The following is a 23613-nucleotide window of genomic DNA, read 5'->3' as shown; positions in this document are numbered from 1 at the left end:
TGGTGCCATGGTTGCGTCGTTAATTGCGTCAGCTAAATTTTCGTGATCCACAGGCTCATTAGTGTCCCTACTGGCATCTCAAACAATGCAACTGTTCTTTCATATGTGCTTAAAGAAAGACACGAAGAAAAAGGGGCGGATCTTAGGGGGCGTGGGAGGAAGGAGAGATTTAGAGAGAAAAAAAGAGAGGGCGAAGAAGAGGAGGCTGAATGAAGAAGAAGATTAATCTTTTGAAACAGTCTATTCTACGTTTGTCACTGCAGAGAAATATGTGGTATTATCAAATATATGTGTAAGCGTCCAATATATCACAAGCAGCTCAATCTCTATCCCTATAGGTGATTTGATGGATCACATTATTCCTCACATATACAAGAGTTTTGTTAAGTATCAGTACCTCCTTGGCCTGAAAAAGAAACAGGATAGGAGAAGATTAATTAATTTTCTTCGTGTAAGCACTCCTCCATGTCATGGCATCAGATATCTCTGACCTAATGATCCTCTCCACCAGCTTAAATAAAAAAAGATCATCTCTTTTTTATATAAAAAACAGGCTAAAAAATCCCCTACTTGCCTTCCACGTCAGCGTGGTCCCGCCTGGCCGAACCCTCGTGGCGTACGCCACCAACCTTCCCGCGCGCGCCAAACCCGAGCTCGACACCACCATCCGCGAAGATTCCATTCCCTTCCACGCGCCAGGAAAACAAAAGAAACCCGCGCGCACGAACGCGCCGGGCCCCACATGCAGCCGCCCGAGCGGAGCGGAGCGGAGCCGCCGCGCGCAAGGAGCCAAGACAGAAGCACCCGTCCAGGACGGCACACGCTCCCCCACTGGCGCCGGGACCCGCCCGCCGGTGAGGCTCGCCGGAGCCCACGCTCCGGTGAGAGAGACGCAGGGCACGCTGGATTCTGCCTAGCCCTGCCCTGCTGAGTTGTCGACGCGCTAAATACTTGACGGATGTTTTTTTTCGTGCCCGCAGTTCGTCCCAGCGCAAGCGAGAAAATGTAGTGTAGGAGTAGGACGTGCCAAAACTCGATGTCACTCAAAACAACAGCCAACGAAATCTGAACGGGTCAATATTTAGCGAGACGAGCATAACGTCGACCCAAACGTGCCCGTAGCCCCCGGTCGCCGTTGCCGCAGCTGCCACCCACCTGCGCGCAGGCGCAGTAGCTACAGCTGGCTCGCCCCGGTGAAGCACGCGCGAACGTGACACTCTCCAGTCTCCACCCGCACCATTTTTTTGAAGGAAAAAAAAAGAGATCCGACAATATCACCTCCTTTGGCGAGGCCTTGGTCTCGTCCCCACTTCACCTAAAGCAAAGCGCCGTCGGCTTCGGCTCCTACCTTCGCCTCCCTCGCGCGGCGGCTGTTCGACCCCGCGACCGGAGAAACCCTAGCCGGCTAGCGACGCCGCCGTGTTGTTGGCTCGGGTGGGGAGTGGCGCGATGCCCGCGTGGTGGCCCCGCAAGTCGAGGTCCAAGTCGAAGGCCAAGCCCGGCGCCGCGGCCGTCTCCGCGAGTTCCTCCCCGCGCAAGTCGGCCGACTTCGAGTCCCCCTACCCGTCCCCTTCGCCGACTCCACGGGCGAGGGAGAAGGCTCGCAGCCTCGACTCCCCTGGCGCCGCGGAGCGCCGCTGCGGCGGCGGCGGCCGCTGTGGCGCGGTGGGGCATGGTGTGGTCGGGTACAAGCTCCCGATTCCTGTAACTGAGCCGGAGCAGGAGCCGCTGCCTGCGGGGTCTCTCTATGAGGAGGGCGCGGACGTGGCGGCGGCGGCCACCGGCGAGGGCTGCTCGTCGGAATCGAGCGTGTGCTCGCTCGGGTCGTTTGATGAGGCGCAGGATCAGCATATGTATAGGTGAGCGGCTGATCATGGGATTCCTGGTGCGTGGTGCCCGTTCATGGCTTAACTCCGAATTCGCTGCCGCATGTTTGTCAGTTGAATTTCTTCGTCTGGGGTGCTATTGCAGCTGAATTGGTGTCGTACTGCGATCAAATTGGGGAATTGCATGATTAGATAGGTCGATCTGTAGGTTTCGTTTATCATTTCCCCTTTAATTTTGTGTGTTACGTGTTTGAGGGGTTTTTTTGAGTCAAAGTGCAGAGTTGGAGTGAACAGCGAGGATTCACACCAGCTACAACAGTTGACCTTTTCTATGGTCGTTCCAGTTCTACAATCCTGGGCCTTCTCTTTTTCGGTAAATACATATTGAAGACTGGATGACTCAGGGTGCCAAGGCGTGTTAATTGTTGAAAAAGATTATAAAAGTAAAATTAAAAACGACTGAACATCTGTTTCTTTGATGCTTTATCAATTTGAAATAGAGCTATCATCCTTTGGTGCAGATGTAGTACTTTAGCTGACTCTTTGTTTATCCTTGCAAGATATAGCGCACAGGGGTTAGCATATCATTTTGTTTTTCACTCAATTATGGCATTTTGGGAGTATGTACATTGCTCCGTTATGCTGTTATGAGCTAGTTCTGTTGTGCTGTTATGTGCTAGTTGTGATATTAGAAGCCAATTGTTGTCGTGTTGATATGTTATCTGATGGTTATCGGTTGCTTGATGCAATCTGTAGGTCTATGGATCCAGTTGCTTTTGCCAGGGGAAGAATTACGCCATCTGACTCAGATAAAATCTTAAATGAGGGCAAGCATTTCATGTCTTATAGCATGCCACGGGAACATCAGAAGTTCTTTGAGGTTCCTGTCTCTAATGTCAGGGAACTTCATTTGCATGGTGATGAGCCTTCAACTAGTGAAGCCAGTTCACGTGGCAGAATGTTATCTGAAGATATCTTTGGTCCAAGAACGAGAAGTGACCCTGGCCCAAAAGGCCATGCGTTTGCTGTGAATAATGGAAATTCAAGAGAATTTGGATTTAGCCCAAGGTCACCAGTAAGAAAGATGGATGGTTTGAGGAGCCCACCTCATCCCTTACCACTTCCTCCAGCTCCTGCTGCTGCTTGCTCACCTCTTCCTCCATCTCCCGGTTCTTGCTCGCCTCTTCCTCCATCTCCCACTACTTGCTCGCCTCTTCCTCCTTCTACCACTACTTTCTTACAGTCCCAATCACAGTGGAAAAAAGGGAAATTGCTAGGGAGTGGTACATTTGGTCAGGTTTACCTTGGATTTAACAGGTATCACATTTTCCCCCCTTTTTACATCAAGCTATCATGTGAATGTTGATGCATTAGAATCGCACTCAAAGCTATAGTTATACAGTAGAGATATGGTGGTGCACATAAATTGACATGTTCCATTAGATGGGTTTAGAAAGTTGACAATGAGACTAATTAGCATGTAATTCTTAAGGGCTAACGGATAACTGAGCATGCCGATCTTTTTATCAATTTTTATGCCAAATTATTGATATGTATTGCATGTCTTGGGGGGTTACCTAATGTCTGGAAAAGCAACTGTGCAAAAAAATTCTTAGTTTATGATGATCAATGATGCAGTGAAAATGGGCAGTTTTGTGCAATTAAGGAGGTTCAGGTTATTATGGATGATCCACACTCAAAGGAACGACTCAAACAATTAAATCAGGTTACTTGTTATCTTATTTAGTTGGCTTGGTTGCTATCTCACTAATAGCACAGTTTATGTACCTTTTGTTTGATTTTCTGACCAACATGATTTAATTTTGGTATTGACAGGAAATAGATATGCTTAGGCAACTCTCACACCCAAACATTGTGCAGTATTATGGAAGTGAGATGGTAAGTTCTATTTGATAATCAATTGCATTTATCTGCAGCCATATAGTTCCAACAACTGTTTGCCCTATCATGTTTTTTTTAGTATTGTCTGATGGGGTCCATTTCTGTGAGTTGGTAGGGTCATTTTTGTGTTGCACAATTGTTAAGATTTAAGTAAGAATCCATAAATAACTTATATAGTGCATTACTGCTTGATTGACTGCCGTAAAAAAGGGTGTGGTGCATACATGCACAAAATAGCTTACCCATTTGCAAGGGCTCGATCATAATTTTAAACCTAATGTGTCGAAGAAACAGTTGGCATTATTATACACATGTGCCATGGCAACACTTTGTACTCCAATGCATGTAACTGTATATTGTGACTGAAAGCATGTGGAACTCATTCAATGGTTTGGAAGGGTATTGGTATCAGGATTTACTTAAATCTGTAACAAATTACTCTTACTGCAATTCATTACACATTCAACTGTTCAAGTAAAGGTAGGGAGGGGGAAGGTAGGGGTAATGGAGGGGGAGTAAATTGTGCCACTGTTTTTTCTTTTTGTTGTTGTTTATTCCTCTTATTTGGCTTCTTTACATTTCGTTCTTTCTTCTAGTGTTCTTTCATCTCAAGAGTTAGTTTTGTGGTTCTAGTATTCTACTGTTCAGTGTTTATCAGCTTTTATTGGAGTTACATTACAAAGTACTTGACCATGCTTAGACTTTCTAATTGTGTATGTTTTCTGTACAGACTGATGACACGCTTTCCATTTATCTTGAGTATGTTTCCGGGGGTTCAATCCACAAGTTACTAAGAGAGTATGGCCCTTTTAAGGAACCTGTGATTCGCAATTACACTGGACAAATTCTTGCTGGTCTTGCCTACTTGCATGGGAGGAACACAGTCCACAGGTAGGGTCCATGGTCTAAAACTGCGTACGCATTCCATAGATAGTACAAAATGCAATAATCACCTCATATTTCTTTTCTTGGCAGAGATATCAAAGGAGCAAACATACTTGTGGGCCCTAATGGTGAAGTCAAACTTGCTGACTTTGGCATGGCTAAGCATGTATGCGGTTTTTTTCTTTCTTACCATACCTCTCCCTCCTGTGTGTGTAGCACTTCCATTATCCTAAGATTTAGTCCCTTTTCTGGACTTGTCAAGTCAACTACTGATTTTTTAATCTGAATTTTCTCCATCTTGTAGCACGTACGTTAGATTTTGCTAGCACACCCTTGAAGAAATTACAATGAGGAATGCTTCTACGCTTTCCTAAAAGAGTGCTATGCAGTTCCAAATTGCAGTTGAAATAAATATTGCTCAATTGCATTAGCATCCATGTTTTCCTTTAGAGAAGGAATAAAAGTAGTTGCGAATTCTAATTTCTTATCAAGCTGGGTGTCCGGCTACCTGCCCACTTCTCCTTACATAAAAGTGGAAAAGGATTTTTATGGAAGGGTGCCGGTAGTCAATGTCTGTACCCTTCTGTGCATGCCCAGCTGAAGGATCCTTACCAATGAAAAAGTGGTTATGTGTTTTGATGAATGTGTACACATAAGTTTCTGGTTCTTTGATTGCCATCATAACAAGGATAAACGCAGATTCTGGTCTGTCTTTTGTTTTCCCCTGCAAACCCTTTCGTTTTCATTACTTATGTTGAAGCAGATATCATCTTTTGCTGAAATTCGCTCTTTCAAAGGAAGTCCTTACTGGATGGCTCCTGAGGTGAGCTGCTTTTTTCATACCAAACTTTATTGCCTCTTTGTCGTAATCTATTGTATGTCTCTGAGTGAAGTTCTCCCATTATTGGGAAACCTACAGGTTATAATGAACAGTAACGGTTACAGTTTAGCAGTTGACATTTGGAGTTTGGGATGTACCATTATTGAAATGGCAACGGCAAGACCTCCTTGGCATCAATATGAGGGGGTATGCTTTCACTTAGCAGCTGTATTTTCATGTAACCGCGATGAATGATGCTTAGCCAATATTATTCTCTAATTTGATCGTGCAGGTAGCAGCAATATTTAAGATTGCAAACAGTAAAGATATACCTGAAATCCCAGACAGTTTTTCCGAGGATGGAAAAAAATTCTTGCAGCTTTGCTTGAAACGTGATCCAGCATCTCGCTCCTCTGCAGCCCAGTTGATGGATCACCCTTTTGTTCAGGACCATCCAGCAGTGAGAGCTGCAAAGTCCAGTGCATTGAGAAATGCATTGTCTTATCCAGCAGATGGCAGGCATACAATGGTATTGTTTCTACTAACGCTGAACTCAGTTTTTTCTCGTTCTTTTATTTGCTTTGCTACTTTCTGAGTTCCAATAAGAAAATCTAAAACATCTTATAGTGGATAACTAACTTGACTATACATTTGCGTGAACAATATGATTTTGTTTGGACTAAGTCTGGCCAATTTGGCCAACGACTGGCGGCACTTCTTTGGTTTTTCTAATATTGGTATTAGTGATATGCATACTACCTCAATCCCATGGGATTTCGGCTTGGTTACATAAAAAAATCCCCTTGAGTAGTGCTCATCTAAAGTGATGCCACTAGCTGATGAGCAACTGCTCCATTTGCGACTTTATTTGAACAACTTCAGTTCAGGATTGTTGCTTTACAGCATGAGAAAAATGCCATCATGCTTAATTTACAGGATAGTTCTCCTAAATGCTCGCCCTCCTTGTTCTGTCTTCAATCTTGTTGCAGTCCAACAGGGAGTTCCCATCAAGGAAGATTATTACTCCTCTGAGGGATATAGGATTGAGCGCAAGAAATTTTACCGGATTTGCGACCGCAGTTCCTTCACCGCACACCTCTAGGTACCGTGATATTCCACTTCCATCCTCAGTTTGTACCCTCTCACAATATTGACAGAACGTTTATCCTACAGCAGTCCTATTCCTTTGAGAACAAACATGTCTCTACCGGTTTCCCCATGCTCTAGCCCGCTGCGGCAGTTTAAGCAATCCAACTGGAGCTGCTTGCCTTCTCCACCTCATGCGACATTTTCCTCCGGTGCTGGCTACAACACATTAAGTTATGCGCAAAATCAGACAAGACGAAGTCCTACTCCTGCAATCTCAGATCCTTGGCTGGATGTTGGCCAGATGAAACTCCAAAGCCCCTATGGTTCCCCAAAAAGGTTCTGAGCGTCATTTGTAAGAGCTCAGTAAGAAATGTTCTCATGATTCGGCAGATAACCAGAGATGTTCCGTCATAAACCTTTTGTGTGTTACCACGAGACCACCTATCCGATGTACCTGTACAGTGAAAAAGGGTTCTCGACGGAGTGAGTTGTAACATGAAGTTCTGTATATCTGTAGGTTGTTGTCACTTCCGCTATATAACTATTTACCATGATGTATATCCTTACAAAATCTTATAGAATACACAGGCTGTAAATTCATAAGTTTGCATAAGCTGACATTTCGATGAGCTAGCAGCATTTAGGACTTTCATGACAGATGTAAGGATGTTATTCCGACTGACATGAAGGATATATGCCATAGTTTGTATTCCATTTCTTTATTCTCGATGTATTCGGACTGACATGGAGGAGGATATATGCTACAGTTGTATTCCATCTTTTTTGGATTCTAGCCGGCTAATTTGAGTGGTAGGAACAATGGTGAAGAAACGGTGGCTAAAGAAAATACGTTTTGTTTTTCACATCGACCAAACCAAAGACGTGCTACTTCATGCATGAAGCTTATATTATAGGGTTGATTGACTGTATGCCATCAAGATTATCCTAATTTTATTATTTATCATCGATAAAGTTTGATTTCACTCCATACTATTGAAATGTCGGATTCTTCACTTCATACCATCGTCGTTGCATGCCATCTGTTTATGCTCAATTTGGTCATACAAAAAGTCCATTGTACCCTTGTTTTATGGGTTATGGAATTTCACTCTATATTACTGCACCAAAATAAGATACCACTGCACTAAAATAAACATACTGAAAACTTCCTTGAAGAATTCATTGTCATCTGATGAACATATACTTGCTGTCAAAGTTCACAATGGTCCAAAGTTCAGAATACTTCTGTCATCATTAGGGTTCCGATTTACTGAACCTAAAGTTCAGAAAATGGAATGCACAGATGATTGGCGAGTGATGACCTATGATGTAAGAAAGAAAATTTCTACAAAACAAGCAGTTGGTATACAATAATTGCTATAAAATGATATGCCAGCTTGCTACTAAGAATGCAAAGCACTACTGTCAGCTTGTTCATAGGTAAAGGCTTTAGATATATCCTGTACAAATTAGTACTGTACTCTGATAATTTCTGTGCATATGCTATGCGTATCAGTATGATTTACTGCATTGCAAGTCAGATATTGGAGAGTAGCAATAATTAATGAATGAGGACATACTAAGATATCCATATGCCAATTTTTATCAGAATGAAGCAGGACATGGTGACAGGCAAATTACATTTACTGATCATTTTAATGCTCATGGAAAATCTGACTTCAAGTCCTCTTTCTGCCTCATTTTAGCCATCCTTTTCTTTTATTGAGCGTATGAACAATCTCAAGGGTCATTACAGACGATTCAGGAAAATTGAGGAGTCCGCATCTTCCAAGAACTGATCTGATATCACATCCTGATTCTTCAACAAAGAAAAAGGAACACACGGAATCAGAAGCCAGATTTCTACTTTCTTCTTCAGCTCAAAGAGTTTTTTTCGCTGTTCTACAAGACTACAACTACCTCTAGCTAACAGTTTTGAAAGGGATGGAGACCATTTTGCTGCACAGACCAGTTTTGAAAGGGGCGCCCTCCGCGTCACCCCTGTCGTCCTCGCAAGTGCCCGCGCCGCTGCTGTCATCCTTGCCCCGATCTCCTATCTCGATTTGGGGGCTAGGGTTTAGGAGCCATGCTGAGGATTGGGGCAGAAAGATCTGAGGATTCATGGTGAGGTTTTGAGCTCTGTTTTGAACCGAGAGCATGGGTTCATCGTGTGAGGTTTTAGACTCTGATTTAGACCGAGGGTAATATTGGTATTTTGAGAATATTTGACATGCTAAATCACAGTAACATCATGGTAATGGTATGGAGTGCAACTTTTGGATTTCTAGTGGTACACAGTGAAAATAAACTTTATCGATGCAAATTGTGAATTGGGGTGTTTCCTGATGGCATACAATAAATTTACTCTATATTATACTCCCTCCGGTAAAAAAAATACTTAACATTTTAGATGTGCCACGGTCTTCGGTGCGTATCTTTGATCACTATTTTAAGCGTACATTTGACCGTTATTTTCAGCTAGAATATATTTATAAAGTTCAATAAACTTATGAGATTGTGAAAATATTTTCCAAAATAAAACCATGCTTATAATTTTTCTTATTTTGAAACTAAATATTTTAAAAATTATTGATGATCAAAGTTTTAAAATTTTAATTAGATCTTTTCTAAAACATCTTATATTTATATCGGATGGAGTATTCCTATGTGGGAAACGGTATGAGATCAAATTAATCAACCCTCCAAGCTAAACATTCGCTATTCGCGAGTTTGCTGCAAAAGAAAAAAAAAAGTGAAAAACAACTAAAACGAAAATTAAATGCGGTGAGCGTGGATCGAACACGCGACCTTCAGATCTTCAGTCTGACGCTCTCCCAACTGAGCTATCCCCGCTGTGTGTATGGTTTTTAAAACAAATACATTTAAACAATCTACTAATCCCTTCTATCACCCATGAAATAACCTGAGTTTAATCTCCCGGATCATCGTCTCCGACCTTGGTTAAGACATGAAATTAGCAGACATTCTTGATGCAGAAGTTACAGCTTACAAGAACATCTAGCAACTTAAACACCTAAATTAATTGCTTCACATGGACTTGAGCAGCTTCAGCAGCGCCCTCGCCTTGGCGTTGGCCCTGGCGCCGCACTGGCTCTGCAGCAGCAGCAGCACCTGCGTCACCACCCCGGCGCTGGCAGCCTCGCTCCGCGCCGCACGAGAGTCCCTGCACACGGCCAGCAGCGCCGCCACCGCGTGCTCGCTGCCCTCGTTCCTCGACGACATCATGAATACGTGCCTCACCAGCACCCGCACCGCGCCCGGCTCCTGCGCCACCGCCCTGCTTCTGGCCTCTGACGAGGCCAGCGATTCTATCGCCGCCAGCGCGGTCGACGCGGCCGCTCCGCCTCTCTTCTCGGACGGCGCCCACGCCAGGAGCTTGAAGAGCGCGCCGACCGCGCCGTGGCGGATGGCGCTGGCGCACGCCGGCTCGGCCGCGCAGACCGCCGCCACCGCGCGCACCGCGGCTCCCGAGACGCGCTCATCGTCGTGCTGCAGGAGTGGCAGGAGCCCCTGCCATACGCGCGGAGAGGCTGCGGCGACGAGCGCCAGCATCTGCGTCGCGTCGGCCGTGGCGATGGTCTCCAGGAGGCGGCACAGGCTTGCTTTGGCCCGTTCGCGGCCGCGCTCCAGGAGCCGCACGAAGGACGCCAGGTTTGCCTCCTTCCGGAGCATGTTGAGGCAGTCGAGCTGCGGCGCGGCGGGGCTCGACGGCAAGAGGCTGAGCGCGCACTGAAGCGCGAGCTCCTCCTCCTCCTCCAAGTGGCACTCCCATGGCGTTGGCGTGTGGAAGACGAGCTGCAGCAGCACGGGGAGGAACCCCAACTGGAGCATGCACGCGCGGCCGACGTCCGACTCCGACGCCAGCGTCATTACTTTCTTGAGCGCGGCCGCCTTGCCTTTGCCGTCGGCGCCGGACTGGAGGCAGCGCTTGAGCGCCGCAAGCGATGGCTCCTCCGCGTCGTCGGTGACCGCCTGCTCGGGGAGCTGGTGGTCGGCGGAGAGCCAGCGCTCGATGAGATGTCGCAGGGTACGGTTCGGCACGAGCACGGTGTCGCCGAGCGGCTGCATTGTGACCGGGCAGGTGCGGTGGCCGGCGTCAAGCCACCTCTCGATGCAGGGCCGGTCGTACGTCTGGCCCGTGGACAGCGTCACCGGGTCCGTGAAGATGTCCAGGCTGATCGGGCACCTGAACAGGTACGGTACGCTCATCTTGCGCGCGCACGGATCGATCAACAAGACGCCATCACGAAATGCCAAAAACTCACGTCGTCACAACGGAGTTCAAAGCTCGCACTCCCAAGAACAGATCAAGAGCCTACACCAACTCAGAACGCCAAGAACTCACAAACAAGGCTGCTATGCTGCGCAATAGGGAGATCAAGAATCCATGGCGATGCAATGTAACAGCAGATGAAGCTGCGCAAGTGACCGCAGCAGAGTTACTGCATGCACTGTGGCTGGCTCCTGTGGTTGTACTTGAGCCTGCCGAAGACGATGGCCATAAAAGATGTCCAAACAACAGGAGCTCCTGCAGTCCAAGCCTGAACAGATGTTGCAAGATGGAGGGAGGTTACAGTGCTGGTTATGGGCTCTCAATCCAAGACGGAGGAGAGAGAAAGGGTAGGAGCAAGCGAGTGAGAGACAAGGAAGAGTTGCAAGATAAAGGCGAAGGGAGATGGAGAACTTTCTTTCTTTAGCGGATAGTCATAGAAAGGGAAAGTTCTAGTGATTAGACCGGAGTAGGAAGAGGAGACAGGGAAAAGTGCATGCAGCCTGAAAGTGTGGGGACAGTCAGAGTTGGGGACTAGATGGAACGCAATGGAATGCAATATAGGCTGCTGCTGCTACTGCGATTTGCCAGCTGCAGGGCAATTAGGACTAGAATTATCAGTAACTGTTTCAGGAAGGACATATACATACATATATATACATATATATATTCTATTGTCTCGATCTATCGATTACATTTGTGAGTTCAACATGTAGCAGCATTATTACAGTAGGTAATCGTGGACTAGTCTGCACTCTTAAGCAGCACTCCATGTGTCACATGATTATTCCATTCGCAGCAGACAACATGGGAGCGTGTGATGTTGGCATGGGACATGAGAAAGCTATGTGCGTTGGAAGCATTATGACGAACACGAGCAATTTTTCTTTGGACGCACTTTTCCTTCTCTTCTTTATCTTTTCACCGAAAATCTGAATACGGCTGAAAACTCTGCCGAATTCATTTGTCAGCGATAACAGTTCCATCAAGTCCAAGAAATTGAGAGAACTACGTACGTTACAAAATAGCATGATCTGTACTACAGTTGGAAACTGAAGATGTGCCCCGGTTAATCTCCGTCTCGAGCAACCCACTGAAGATAAAAGAATGCGATTCCGTAGGTGCTAATGGCAGCTTAACGCGGCTAGGCCAGTGCCAAAGTCTTCGTTACACAGCGCTTTGAGGCTGCTGTGTAGCCAGTAGAGGCAGCAGCATTACCAAAATCAAGGGACTTAGCTCCACATGCATGTAGGGCTAGGCTAGAATTCAGACACTGATCATATGCATGATGATCATAGATGGAGATGCATGGTCAAAGTTTTTAACTTTGGGAAAGTGAGAAATGCACAAGCGTAATACCATCCACTGGCCCACATGCCCAGTAGCGACAACAAGAAAATCCGAGTTTCTCTCTTCTTTCCAGAGCTCACAGAAACCTTCAGCTGGGATAATTTGGTAAAAAAAATTGGAATGGTGGCTTAAAATATTGTTTTTGCAACCACAATAAAAATATTCAGCATTTGTTCTCTGAATACCATTTTGCTAGGTCCATTTGGTACATAATCACTATTCCTTTGGATATCAAAAACCTAACAGTATGGGCTATATAATGAAAAATTGGCTTAGGACAAAGGAAGCTATTTCTAATTTTCAAGTTCTAAGTACGGCGGCTGCCATCTTTTAGTCTATATGGCTCTACCGTAATGATATTGTATTTAAAAAAAACCCTCTATGATTTTAATGTAGGGAATTTTCAAGGAACCTATTAGTTACGTTTCTAGAGACTCATACAAAAGGAAACACAAAGTAAAGATATTATGAAGGTGTGTCATTCTTTAAAGGTGGTGACTATACAAATATTTATAAAAAATGGATTATCGGTTAATAATAGACTATGTGCTTAATGCTATATCTTTCACTTATTTCCTTTATATCGAATCAATGATGTAATAATGAATTGAAACTGTATGTATCGAAATATACAAAAGGCCGGAACTCTTTCCTTTATCTTAAAAAAACAGACACCTTGAGCTATTTTTTTTCACATTGTTCGTCTGGTCCGAACCAAGTAACAGAATTATACCAGATGATTGGTGTTGCTCCCGGCGAAATTCCTGTGAAATTGTTCTGAATTTTCTACGGTCCAAAAACGGAGCCAGGGCAGGATGACTAGCATCACTCAAATAGTGAGCCCTGGATCAGATCATTGTTAAATGATAATGCGGAATCGATTGTCGATTGCATGAACTGCCTGTACGTGTATTATTGGCGTTCAACGATACTGTTTTTGTAGACTGTTTTGTGGCCAGGAACACTTTCTTGATAACTCTCGAGCTGACATGCATGATGCGCACCCGCTCGTTCAAAGTTCAGTAGCAGAAGGGTCTCTGAACACATTTGACTCCGGGCGCCTCATTTTGAAGAACAAGAAAAAAAATGAAGTGAATGCGTGTAAGTTTCGCTTGGCGTATGAAGGACCGGTTTCTCCACCGCAATCTTTTACCACACATCTGTTTTTTTTGTTCTTTTTTGTTTAATGAAATCGGCACTCCAGAGCTGACATTGACTGAATGACTGTTCTATCGAAGGGTTCAGATAGAGAAATTACATTCCAGTTAGGTCTTTCTTAAGAAAACCAGATCGATTAGGCGAGTAGTAATATCATAGTAAGTTAAAACGAGAAGACTAGCTTGTAACTTTGTGCTGCATGTGTATCTGTTCAAAGATTGCTCAACTCCGAGCTTAGAAAAATTGCCTAACAATTTGACTCCAAATACATTATTTATGGTTTCAATGTATGGGTTGGAATACCACTAATAAATTATATTGCAGAACTTTCCCTCAGAAAGTCAAAGTTGCACCTAATATGTCGTATTGGCACACTCAGGAAGCCAAGAATGGTTGTCTGGTTGCATTTGTTGAAAAATAATTTCCTAGAGAAGTGATGTACGTCGTAAATTATGTCCACATCATGAAGCCCGAGTGGGTTTTATAATTTCCCTCATTTTTGTCATGGTGGTTCTAGTGGAAACAGTTATGTAGTTTGAGTAGTTCGAATTTGACTATAATGTTATTTGAACTTCTAACAATATTCAAGTTCCTTCACCAGTGCCATGAACTTGTGTTTTCCTTTCTTGCGCGGTATGAGGTTGCACGATCGACTTCTGCACTTAGATCAGCCTAGTGCTTGTAAAACTTTGTACGCTTTCCAACCTCATTTCGTAGGTTTCACCGGTCCAATTTATCGGTTTCGTCTCTGACCGCGTGAGCAAATCTGGTAATATGCAGAACACAGAAAGTTATCGATGACAGCTACCTTAGTGAGGTAAACCCAATTATCAAGGGCTGCTATATTGGTCTAAAGCGAGTGTCATAGCACTCGGCATTACTGGAACTCGACCAAAAGGACCCAATTTTTTTTTTGACGAATGAAGTGCCAGCAAGGTGGTAGCTCAAAGTAACAGCTTTGAATCAGGATCGCTCTCCCGTTCCAAGTCATGGATTCCATGGATAAGAGAAGGAATACCGCATGAGCAAGCACGGACTGTTCAAAGTCTGTGGCTACTTGCAGGCTGTAACTTTGGACCGGATACAAATGCTCTCGGGCTAAGCCTCGCAAAGTTATGGATGAACTGGATGCTGTTGGGGGTCGTCATCAAAGACCCTCAATGTTCTTAGTCTCATCCGCCTGTGTCCCAAGGTCTATAGGCTTAGTACCTCTCCGGAGTTGACATGCTTCGGAGTCGTCTCAGAGCCTCAGCTTAGAGGGCCCGCGAAGCCCTAGAGGCCTTGACCCTCGGAGCCTTTGGGGGAGCCATTGGTTCTTCAGAAAGATCAACCAATGAGGGACCCATTGACCGTCCTCTGGCTGACATGAGATAACCTGCATTTAATACCAGTCTACTTGGTGACCGACCTGACACCCTGGGCATAGTGGCGCCGCAACAGATGACTAGCTGTGGCTACTCTATTGCAGCCACTTGCTACCACTATTGTGCCATGGTCAGATGATATCATTAGGGTAAATTCAAATTTATTTGAGCCCTAGCTATGTATTACCTAGCCGTCACTAGGTCCCGGTTGTCTAATAACAACTTGTATCTCTACCCACTGTAGGGGTAGGAAGGAACACTTATCCTCTGTAAAGCACTATAAATACAGACCGTGGGCATACGGTGTAGGAGAGAGTTCAGTTCATTGAAACACATCTTGGTATTACTTTCCTCTTCACTTCTCTTTCAAGCTTGAGCTACTCCTGTGGGTTGGCTCTCGTTGCACCTTATTCGTGAAAGACATATTTTCTTTCACCAACAGCTCGCGTCGTCCATGGGGGAGAAAATACGTGTAGAAGCACTAGGAGATGTAGGATGCCACCAAAGAAGAAGACCACCGGGGCGTCGGCTCCCAATCGAGCGGAATGAGGACCCCATGGCCACCGTCAATCTGGCTAAGACCTTGGCAATAACTGACACTAGGGGACCCGCCATTTTGGAGGCTGCTCCGTAGTAGCATAGCCTAGACCTCGTTGTCCCCCAAGGGGTCGTGGCTGAGGCTGCAGCTGTACATGCCGCCACTGCCAACTAGCAAGCACACGTGGCGACCCTTCAAGCTCAGCTAGAGGAACTGCAAGCGTACCTGTGGGCCGCACAGCAACCTGTGGATATGACCGTTGCTGCTTCCATCCCTGCCAACGCTATGCCGGCATAGGCTCCGAGGGCCAGCGAGGGATTCGGCGTTACGGCTCATTGTCCCTTGGCACTGCCAATAGTTAATCTACAGGTAGCCGAGCCTCGGGCCTATCGGCACAAGGCTCGGCTAGTAGACCTCGGTTCTCCCCTTCAAGCGGACCTGCAGGCTATGCCCTTCCCGAAGGGGTTCCGGACCCCAAAACTACCTAAATCTAAAGGTGATTCGGACCTAGCTAAATTCATTTGCGCATACGCCCTCACCATCGAGGCCAGCAGAGGTGGATATGCCACCATGGCCAAGTGCTTCCCTCTCTCTTTGGAGGGGGTAGCCCTCTTGTGGTTATGGGTGTCGGATCTTGGGACCATTTACGCCTGGGCCCAGCTCCGAGACTCCTACTGCAACAACTTCCAGTGCACCTTCATTGAGTCGATGACCTTTGAGAGCCTATTCGTCGTCAGGCAACAGTCGGGCGAAACCCTCTGAGAGTACTTTTGAAGGTTCCAACAAACCAAGGCCTCGATAAAAGGCATCTTGGAGTCATTGGTCATCCATGTTGTTACCCAAGGTCTAGCCTCCAGGCCCCTCTTCAATCGACTGCATTGATGCCCGATACGTTCAATGAGCACCCTCATGTGCAAGTTCGAGGAGTACACACGCGCGAAGGAGGAGCGGCTCCGTCGAGGGGTCATATATGTTACCACGACCCCCTGCGTCGAGTCTAAAAAGCCAACCTCACAAGTGGGGTCCTCATACACCCCGCCACCTCCATCGACAAAGAGGAGCTCCGAGGATGTCGAGGGCTCTGGATCATGCTGACACCGGCAATGATAGCGACTCAGCATCCACAACATCGACAATACGTGAGGGGCTCTGGCTCGACCGAGGACACTCCGAACCCTTCCCCGAGCGGTAGGGCCCACCAGGCCAACAGCCGGAAGAAGGATATTGGTGCACTTTGCATGGGGCTGGGCATCCCCACAATACCGAAGATTGCCGGACAATTGTGATGTTCCAAGAGGAATACCTCGAGAGACAGGCGGCACGCAAAACATGAGATAGGACCGGTGATGGGTGACCCGAAGGATGTAGGCCAGCTACGGCCTGCTAGTTGGATCACCTGGTCCTGTAAAACCCTCCCCAGCTAGCTATGCCACCTCCGCCTCCACCACCAATGGTGCAACACGTCGGCGAAGGGGACCATGCCAGACAGGTGGTCCTTGCCATCACACGAGGAGCCTCCAGTGGCTCCTCAAAGCAGTAGGGACAAAACTATGCGTGAGGGGGGGGGGGTCCACCATGTCGGCGCAACTAGCATCCATCACCAAGTCCCTGGATGGGCCGAAGCCCCTCTGACCTTCACCTACGATGACGAGGTAGGGGTGAACTTTCCCCACATTGACGCCCTAGTCATCATGGCTAACATCACCGAAGTCGAAGTCCGGAGGGTGCTGGTTGATGGAGGAAGTTTCATGGATATTCTCTTCATATATGCCATTGACTAGCTCCGTATTCCATGAAGCCGAATCTCTCCAGCTTGAAGGCCCCTTCAAGGGTTCAATGGAGCCTCCCTCGATGCCTTGGGCTAGATAGAGCTTCCAATCACCTTCGGCGAAGCCTCTGCCATGCGAACCGAGATGGTCACCTTCAACATTGTTGGCATGCCATGCACATACAACGTCATCCTAGGTCAGGGAACCCTGAGCAAGTTTGGAGTAGTCTCCCATCACAATTACCTCTGCATGAAGATTCCTGGGCCCCAAGGACTGATCTCCGTCCATGATGATCAAAATATGGCTAGGCGCATCGAGTACGGGCACCCTGCCGCTAAACAGCCGCCACGTGCATAGTGTAACTAAAGGACCCATTGAAGACCCCTCCTCCGACATGTCTCGAATTTCCCTCTGAAGCCGTTGCCGAATAGGGACATCAAGCACATCCTATTAGGTATGGGGAACCTAATTGGGCTTCTCAGATCGGAGCGAACCTCACTCCGGAATAGGAAGACCAGCTCACGACCTTCCTTAGGGCCAATTTCAACATTTTTGCAAGGTCTCTGCAGGGCCTCCCTGGAGTCAACTACCACATCATCGAGCATGCCCTCCGAGTCAACCCGCAGGCCTGGCCTGTACGCCAGGTTCTCCACAAGCTGTCCACCGAGCGAGCGGAGACCGCGAAGGAGGAAGTCCAGAAGCTGTTGTAAGCCGGTGTCATTCGGGAGGTCATTCACTCGGAATGGCTGTCAAACCCCATCCTGTTCAAGAAGCCTAACAAAAAATGGTGCATGTGCATCAACTTTATGGTGCTCAACAAATCCTACCCTCAATACCCAAACCCACTCCCTTGCATAGACCAGCTCGTGGACTTCATAACTGGCTGTGAGTTGTTGAGTTTCTTGGATGTGTACTCGGGATACCACCAAGTATGGATGACCACGGAAGACGAGGGCAAGACCAGCTTCATTACCCCTTTGGGGTATATTGCTACATTCGGATGTGTTTTGGCCTCTGAAATGCCAAAGCCACCTTTTCCCTCCTGGTGCGCAAAATCCTGGAGCACCAGCTAGGCCGCAACGTGGATGCATACGTTGACGACATAATCGTAAAAAACAAGCTCAAAGTCAACCATGTTGCTGACCTTCAACAGACCTTCAATAACCTACGGGCTATCGGTGTGCGGCTCAACCCAAAGAACTGTGTCTTTGGTGCCAAAGCTGGAAGGTTGCTGGGATACCCCGTCTCAAAGCGAAGCATCGAGGCTAACACTGGCAAAATCCATGCCATCATGGAGATGGCACCTCCCCCCCACTAACTCCAAGGGGGTCTAGCGCCTAGTCGGCCGCCTCACTACCCTTAGCCGTTTTCTCACCAAGTTCGCCGAACACAACCTTCCTTACTTCAAAATGCTGATGAGCTCCGAGCCACTAGAATAGACGGTGGAGTGTCAGGACGCCTTTGAAGCTCTTAAGGCCCACCTCTCCGACCTCAAGACACTCGTAATACCCCTTCCTGGAGTAGGGCTCTGCTTGTACTTATCTTCACCATAAGTATCGTACTCGTGCAGGAAGAGGACAAGGACGGCCACTCTATTCAGAGGATGGTTTACTACATTTTGGAGGCTCTAGTAGAGACCAAGATGCACTATACGTAGCTAGAAAAGGTGGCATACGCCTTTCTGACGACCTCTTGCAGCCTCCAGCACTACTTCCTCACCCACGACATCACCGTCCCAACCTCATACCCACTGAGCAACATGTTCCATAACCGAGAGGTGACAGGACGGATACGCAAGTGGACTGTGGAATTAGCACCTTTTACGGTAAAGTTTGGGGCTCGTATGACCATAAAGTTATATGTCTTGGTGGACTTCGTAGCCGAGTGGACTCCCCAATCTATAGGGCCCCCGAAGACTCTGCCCCAAGATATATGGACGATATACACAGATAGTGTGTACAAGTCCAGTGGCACGGGGGCCAGTGCAGTCCTCATCTCCCCAACCAGCCAGCGAGCAGCCTTTCTTGCCCGTCTAGTGTTCAAGACAACCAACAACATCACAGAATATGAAGTCGTCCTCCTGGGGCTCCACAAGGCTCGAGCCCTAGGAGCCGCCAGACTGGTTGTCAAAACTGACTCCTAGGTTGTTGCTAGCCACGTCAACAAGACCTTCTAGGCTCAGTATCCAGACATGCTAAACTACCTCAAAGCCATCTGTAGAGCCGAAGGGTCCTTTCGAGGCATCTCAGTGCAAATCATACCGCGCGTGGACAACCACGAGGCAGATGCTTTGGCCAATGCTACCACCGGAAGTGGAGTCCTCCCCTCGAGAGCCTTCTTCAAGGTCCTCCACAAGTAGATGGCACGTACCACCAATGATGCTACCACTACTGTCCTTCTTATTGGACTCCCGGACCGGAGGGCCTCCCTCATATCTTTTTTGAACGGAGCATAAGAGCCTGACAACCCCATCAAGCTCTACTGTATTTAATAGTACACCAAGGGCTACCTCTTGATCGACGGAGCCCTTTACAAAGCTTGAGTCTGCACCCCTTACTCCGTTGTGTTACCAACGAGCAAGAGGCCAATCTCCTTAGGGAGATTCCCGAGGGGGTCTATTCCAGCCACCTCGTGCCTCGCGCCCTGGCAGGCAAGGCACTTCGCCAGGGGCTATACTGGCCCACAATCATGACTGATGCGGAGGAACTCGTTCGCACTGCCAGGGATGGCAGTGGATGAGGGGCCGAAGCCACCGGCCTCAACTCTGAATCACTCTCATCTGGCCCCTGGCATGTTGGGGAATGGACTTTATCGGAGCATTCCCTCACGTCAAGGGAAATCTTTGGTATGTGGTCATGGCCCAAAAGTACTTCTCCAAATAGATCAAAGTTGAGCCCCTCATGGTGATTACATCCAAGAACATCCAGAAAATGTTCTGAAAAAAAATATCATATGTCGCTTTGGCGTCCCACAGTAGCTCATCATCGACAATGGGGCACAGTTCGACTTCGGTCCTTTCCAAGAGTTCTGCACCGAGCTCAGTATCGAGATGTGCTTCGCCACAATTCGTCACCCACAGTCCAACGGGGTGGTCGAACGCACAAACAGCAACACCCTCTCAGGATTAAACAAACACCTCGTCAGTCTCACTAAAGAACTATGGGTCAAAGAGCTCCCAAAAGTGTTGTGGTTCGTCCGCACCATGGTTACCCGTCCACCGGATTTACCCCCTTACACCTGTTGTTTGGCAATGAAGCCATGACTCTGATAGAGGCCAAGGGATGTTCACTCCAGGTCTAGCTACCGGAGACCACAGGATAAAGAGAAGTATCCCTCGACCTCACAGAGGGTGTGAGGCTCTAGGCTATTCAAAACCTCGACTGCTAGATTACCAAAACCAAGGCTTGGTACAATCCTAAGGTCTCTCCTTGGACATTCAAGCCTAGAGACCTGGTCCTCCGACAGGCGCTAGCTGCAGGAAAACTTCAGAATAAATGGGAAGGTCCTTATCTCGTCCTCAAGTCCAACAAGCCATGCTCCTATCGCTTGACGAACGCAGAGGGGGGGGGGGGAGGGCTCGAGCACACCTGGAACGAGGAAGCACTCCATCGGTATTACGTGTAAACATCCCACCACTATTGTTGTCGCCGTGGACCAAGGATGCATATGATGTTCTACCTAGAGCTGTACCAAGTTACCAATGTTTCAATTGAGAGACAACGTCATGTGTGTATGTGAGAGAGAGAGAGAGAGAGAGAGAGAGAGATGATCTGAAGAAGATAGCCAAAGCTTCATACAAATTGTTAAATCAATGATTTTTCATATCCAAAGGTTGCGTACACATGCAGGTCACCCATCTAACCTCCTGATTGTTCAGGCAACAAACACACATACACACACACACACACACAAACACAGCCCAACAGACTACAAGGTCCTAATGATGACGCAGGCGCTTCAGACGCGGTGCCCCGCCTCGGAGGCTGATGCAATAATCGGCCCCGTTAGGGGACGAAGGAGAACTGGGGGATGCCTCCTTGGCCTCCCCCACCATCTTCTCTTCTCCCACCTCCTCCTCATTGTTCTCCTTCTCCAAGAGATCCCAGTCAACCCCCTCCTTATCATCGGAGATGTCAATAATCTCGGCTGGAGCAACCGCTTGGGCCAGAGATCGATATAGAGCGGCGGGAACCGGTCCCCTCTGCAATGACGGAAGCACTATGGTGGTCAGCTCAAAACCGGCATGTAGGTCCTACGGACCACCCGCCCCTGACGGAAACACAGCCAGCGGGACTGGCGCCAGTGTCAATGGTGAATCATCATGGCCTCTAGCGCCTAGTGAGGGAGGAGACACCATGGGAGATACAAGCTGAGTTGCAAAAAAAAAAACTTGTCCTGCTCAGAGGAAGGTCGCAAGGTAGGGCACTGCTTATAATGCCTGGTCGAGGCGACTCCCATTCCACCTTGGGAGCACGCGGCCACCCAATGCCACATTTCTTGTGCGCACACCCTATCATAGTTATTGCTCGAATTAATTTTGACATGTGCAGGATCGGTAGGCGCAAGACCCCAGGAGTTAGACGGGAGCAAGTTCCTCTGGCGTAATCTCACCCCGTGACATGGTCACATGCATATGGGGTCCACACTAAGTTGGCCCGCATATCAGCGACAAACCGTGCTGGAGTCAGATGTGTTGCCATTATTTTGCGTCATCATGCACTTACACCAGGAAAAGAGGAGAACATCTCACCACCGCACAAAATATCCGCTATAATGGTCCTAGATCGGAAGACTCGCCCAACGGAGTACCGCCAGTCCCCAAAGAGGTGCTCCGGATGGCTCTGCCTCCGACGATCATCACCACCCCTTGACAACTCCATCAACTCCACCTCTGTACAGCCGTTAACCCCCACTCTGGCCACCACTGCTGGGCTCTGGAATACCCTGCTTCGGCCAAGCCTTGTCGTGGCTTCCACCGAGGGGCCCCATCCGTAAAAAGTACACCTCACCGCAACCCTCTTCAAAGCTCAGCATTGATGTTTACTTTCGACCCTTACATAGCATACTAGGGCTCTTAGTTTGGCATGTGCTAAAAAATAGCAGTCCGACCTAGTCATATCATATGCCGCAAATTGCTATTCCCTAGCAATAGTAAACATAAAAACATAAGTTATATCTCCAAGTTTAGCATCGCTGTTTACTTTCAATCTTTACATGGCATACTAAACACCGTAGTTTTGCACGTGCTAAAAATAGCCATCCGACCTAAGTCATATTTTATGCTGCAAATTAGCTATTAGCTGCTAACAGTAAAAACCAAACTTAAGTTATGTATCTGCTCAATAGTGCTACTCATAACCCTCTGCACCTAGAAGGCATCATCATCGGTCGCGTCGAGGTCCACCCTCTGCACCTCGAAGGCTTCAACCTCGGTCACATCGAGGTCCACCATTCACACCTCAAAACCATCAGCCTCGGTCGTGTTGAGGCCCACACCCTCCACACCTCGAAGGCATCAGCCTTGGTGGTAATCACTAGTGTGAGGCTCTATCACTCTAAGTCACACCTAAGACACATAAAAGTACCTCGCACTCCTGAGAGGGGAAACTTCCCGAGCATAAGTGCGACTAGAAACAAAAGGTGAAAAGCAAAGTCAATATGTCATAATCTTATTCATATATGATACATGCAAAAAATGCACTTGGCAATATGCCTTACAAGTTACAATCAATCTAGACCTAAAAGATGAGCTAAGTCGCCACACCTTACGGAAGTGCCGAGATGTACAAAGAAATGACTCCGCCTGTCGGAGCCACCACCCCTGTTGTCGAATCGACATACGGGGTGGTGTCATGTGGACCGTTGACGTGAAAGCCTCCGACAAAAGATAGAGTCCCCTCGAGCCTGAGAGGTTGAGGCATCGATCTAGGAGGAAACCACCTGAAGGGATATGAGTCGAAGGACAAGAAGTCCAACTCCACCGACAGAGATGAATGATCCGTAGCCTCAACATCTTCCATCTTTATCCAAGTCATGACGTCCTCAAGGATGTCTGATGGCACCTTTCCATTGAGGTTCCGAGGGAGAACAAAACGCCAAGAGTCACGCGGGCCAGTGGCCTCAAAAGCCATCCATCACTTGGTTACCCCTACGGAACCTGGGCCAATCTACGATGTAGGGTCCTCCAACTCCTCATTGACCAAAATGCCGGTGGCCTCATCCGAGTCCACACGTCCTTAGGAATCGTGAGGAAGGAAAAAAGTGCTACGTAGGCCCGGAGGATTAGGACGTGCTGGGACCCCCTCTAGAAGCGGCTGCCTGAGAACTCGAGAATGTTCCTATCACTTCTGGTCGCCAAACATGTATATGCAAATCTTGCTCAGGAGTCAGCCATGTGGCATGTGTATATCCCTAGCACATCACCCAGATAAATGGACAAGCATACAGGAGACATAGCTCCGCAAGGGAGTGGTAAACAAAGTCAAGATACACACATCAGGAATAATAGGCTAACACACGAGATTGTCGGCCCTTGAAGAAGAAGAAAAACAAGAAAGACAACAAAATATGAAGCCTACTCAGAGCTACACCTTCGGCCGCGGATCCTGCGGAGTGTCACCC

At 47.5% G+C, this 23613-nt stretch overlaps 2 protein-coding genes and 1 non-coding gene across 5 annotated transcripts; 1 reads left to right on the top strand and 2 right to left on the bottom strand.

Annotated features, from left to right (window-relative positions):
- Positions 1 to 1129: 1129 nt before the first annotated feature.
- Positions 1130 to 7244, top strand: LOC133924259 (mitogen-activated protein kinase kinase kinase 3-like). Of its 3 annotated transcripts, none has more exons than XM_062369711.1 (11): positions 1130 to 1859; positions 2583 to 3143; positions 3465 to 3552; positions 3663 to 3725; positions 4459 to 4619; positions 4704 to 4779; positions 5377 to 5436; positions 5533 to 5640; positions 5726 to 5962; positions 6423 to 6535; positions 6610 to 7244. In XM_062369711.1, exons 1-11 carry the CDS (start codon positions 1450 to 1452, stop codon positions 6863 to 6865), a joined length of 2133 nt encoding a protein of 710 aa, XP_062225695.1. In that variant the 5' UTR covers positions 1130 to 1449; the 3' UTR covers positions 6866 to 7244. The 3 variants fall into 3 exon arrangements, with proteins under 3 accessions (XP_062225695.1, XP_062225694.1, XP_062225696.1); XM_062369710.1 differs by having other exon boundaries at positions 1132 to 1859; positions 6607 to 7244; XM_062369712.1 differs by having other exon boundaries at positions 1765 to 1885; positions 6607 to 7244.
- Positions 7245 to 9302: 2058 nt separating this feature from the next.
- Positions 9303 to 9375, bottom strand: TRNAF-GAA (transfer RNA phenylalanine (anticodon GAA)). The gene has a single exon. It is a non-coding gene; the product is annotated as a tRNA-Phe (tRNA).
- A 9-nt stretch (positions 9376 to 9384) lies between these two features.
- Positions 9385 to 10862, bottom strand: LOC133923505 (U-box domain-containing protein 26-like). Its single transcript, XM_062368790.1, has one exon. The coding sequence runs from the start codon at positions 10750 to 10752 to the stop codon at positions 9571 to 9573; it is 1182 nt and encodes a 393-aa protein (XP_062224774.1). The 5' UTR covers positions 10753 to 10862; the 3' UTR covers positions 9385 to 9570.
- Positions 10863 to 23613: the final 12751 nt, after the last annotated feature.

The sequence above is a fragment of the Phragmites australis genome, chromosome 7 (genome assembly GCF_958298935.1).
Source record: "Phragmites australis chromosome 7, lpPhrAust1.1, whole genome shotgun sequence".
In the NCBI taxonomy this organism is placed as follows: Eukaryota; Viridiplantae; Streptophyta; class Magnoliopsida; order Poales; family Poaceae; genus Phragmites; species Phragmites australis.
Note: the sequence above shows the minus strand (reverse complement) of the source record. Positions and strands in the feature narration are given on the sequence as shown.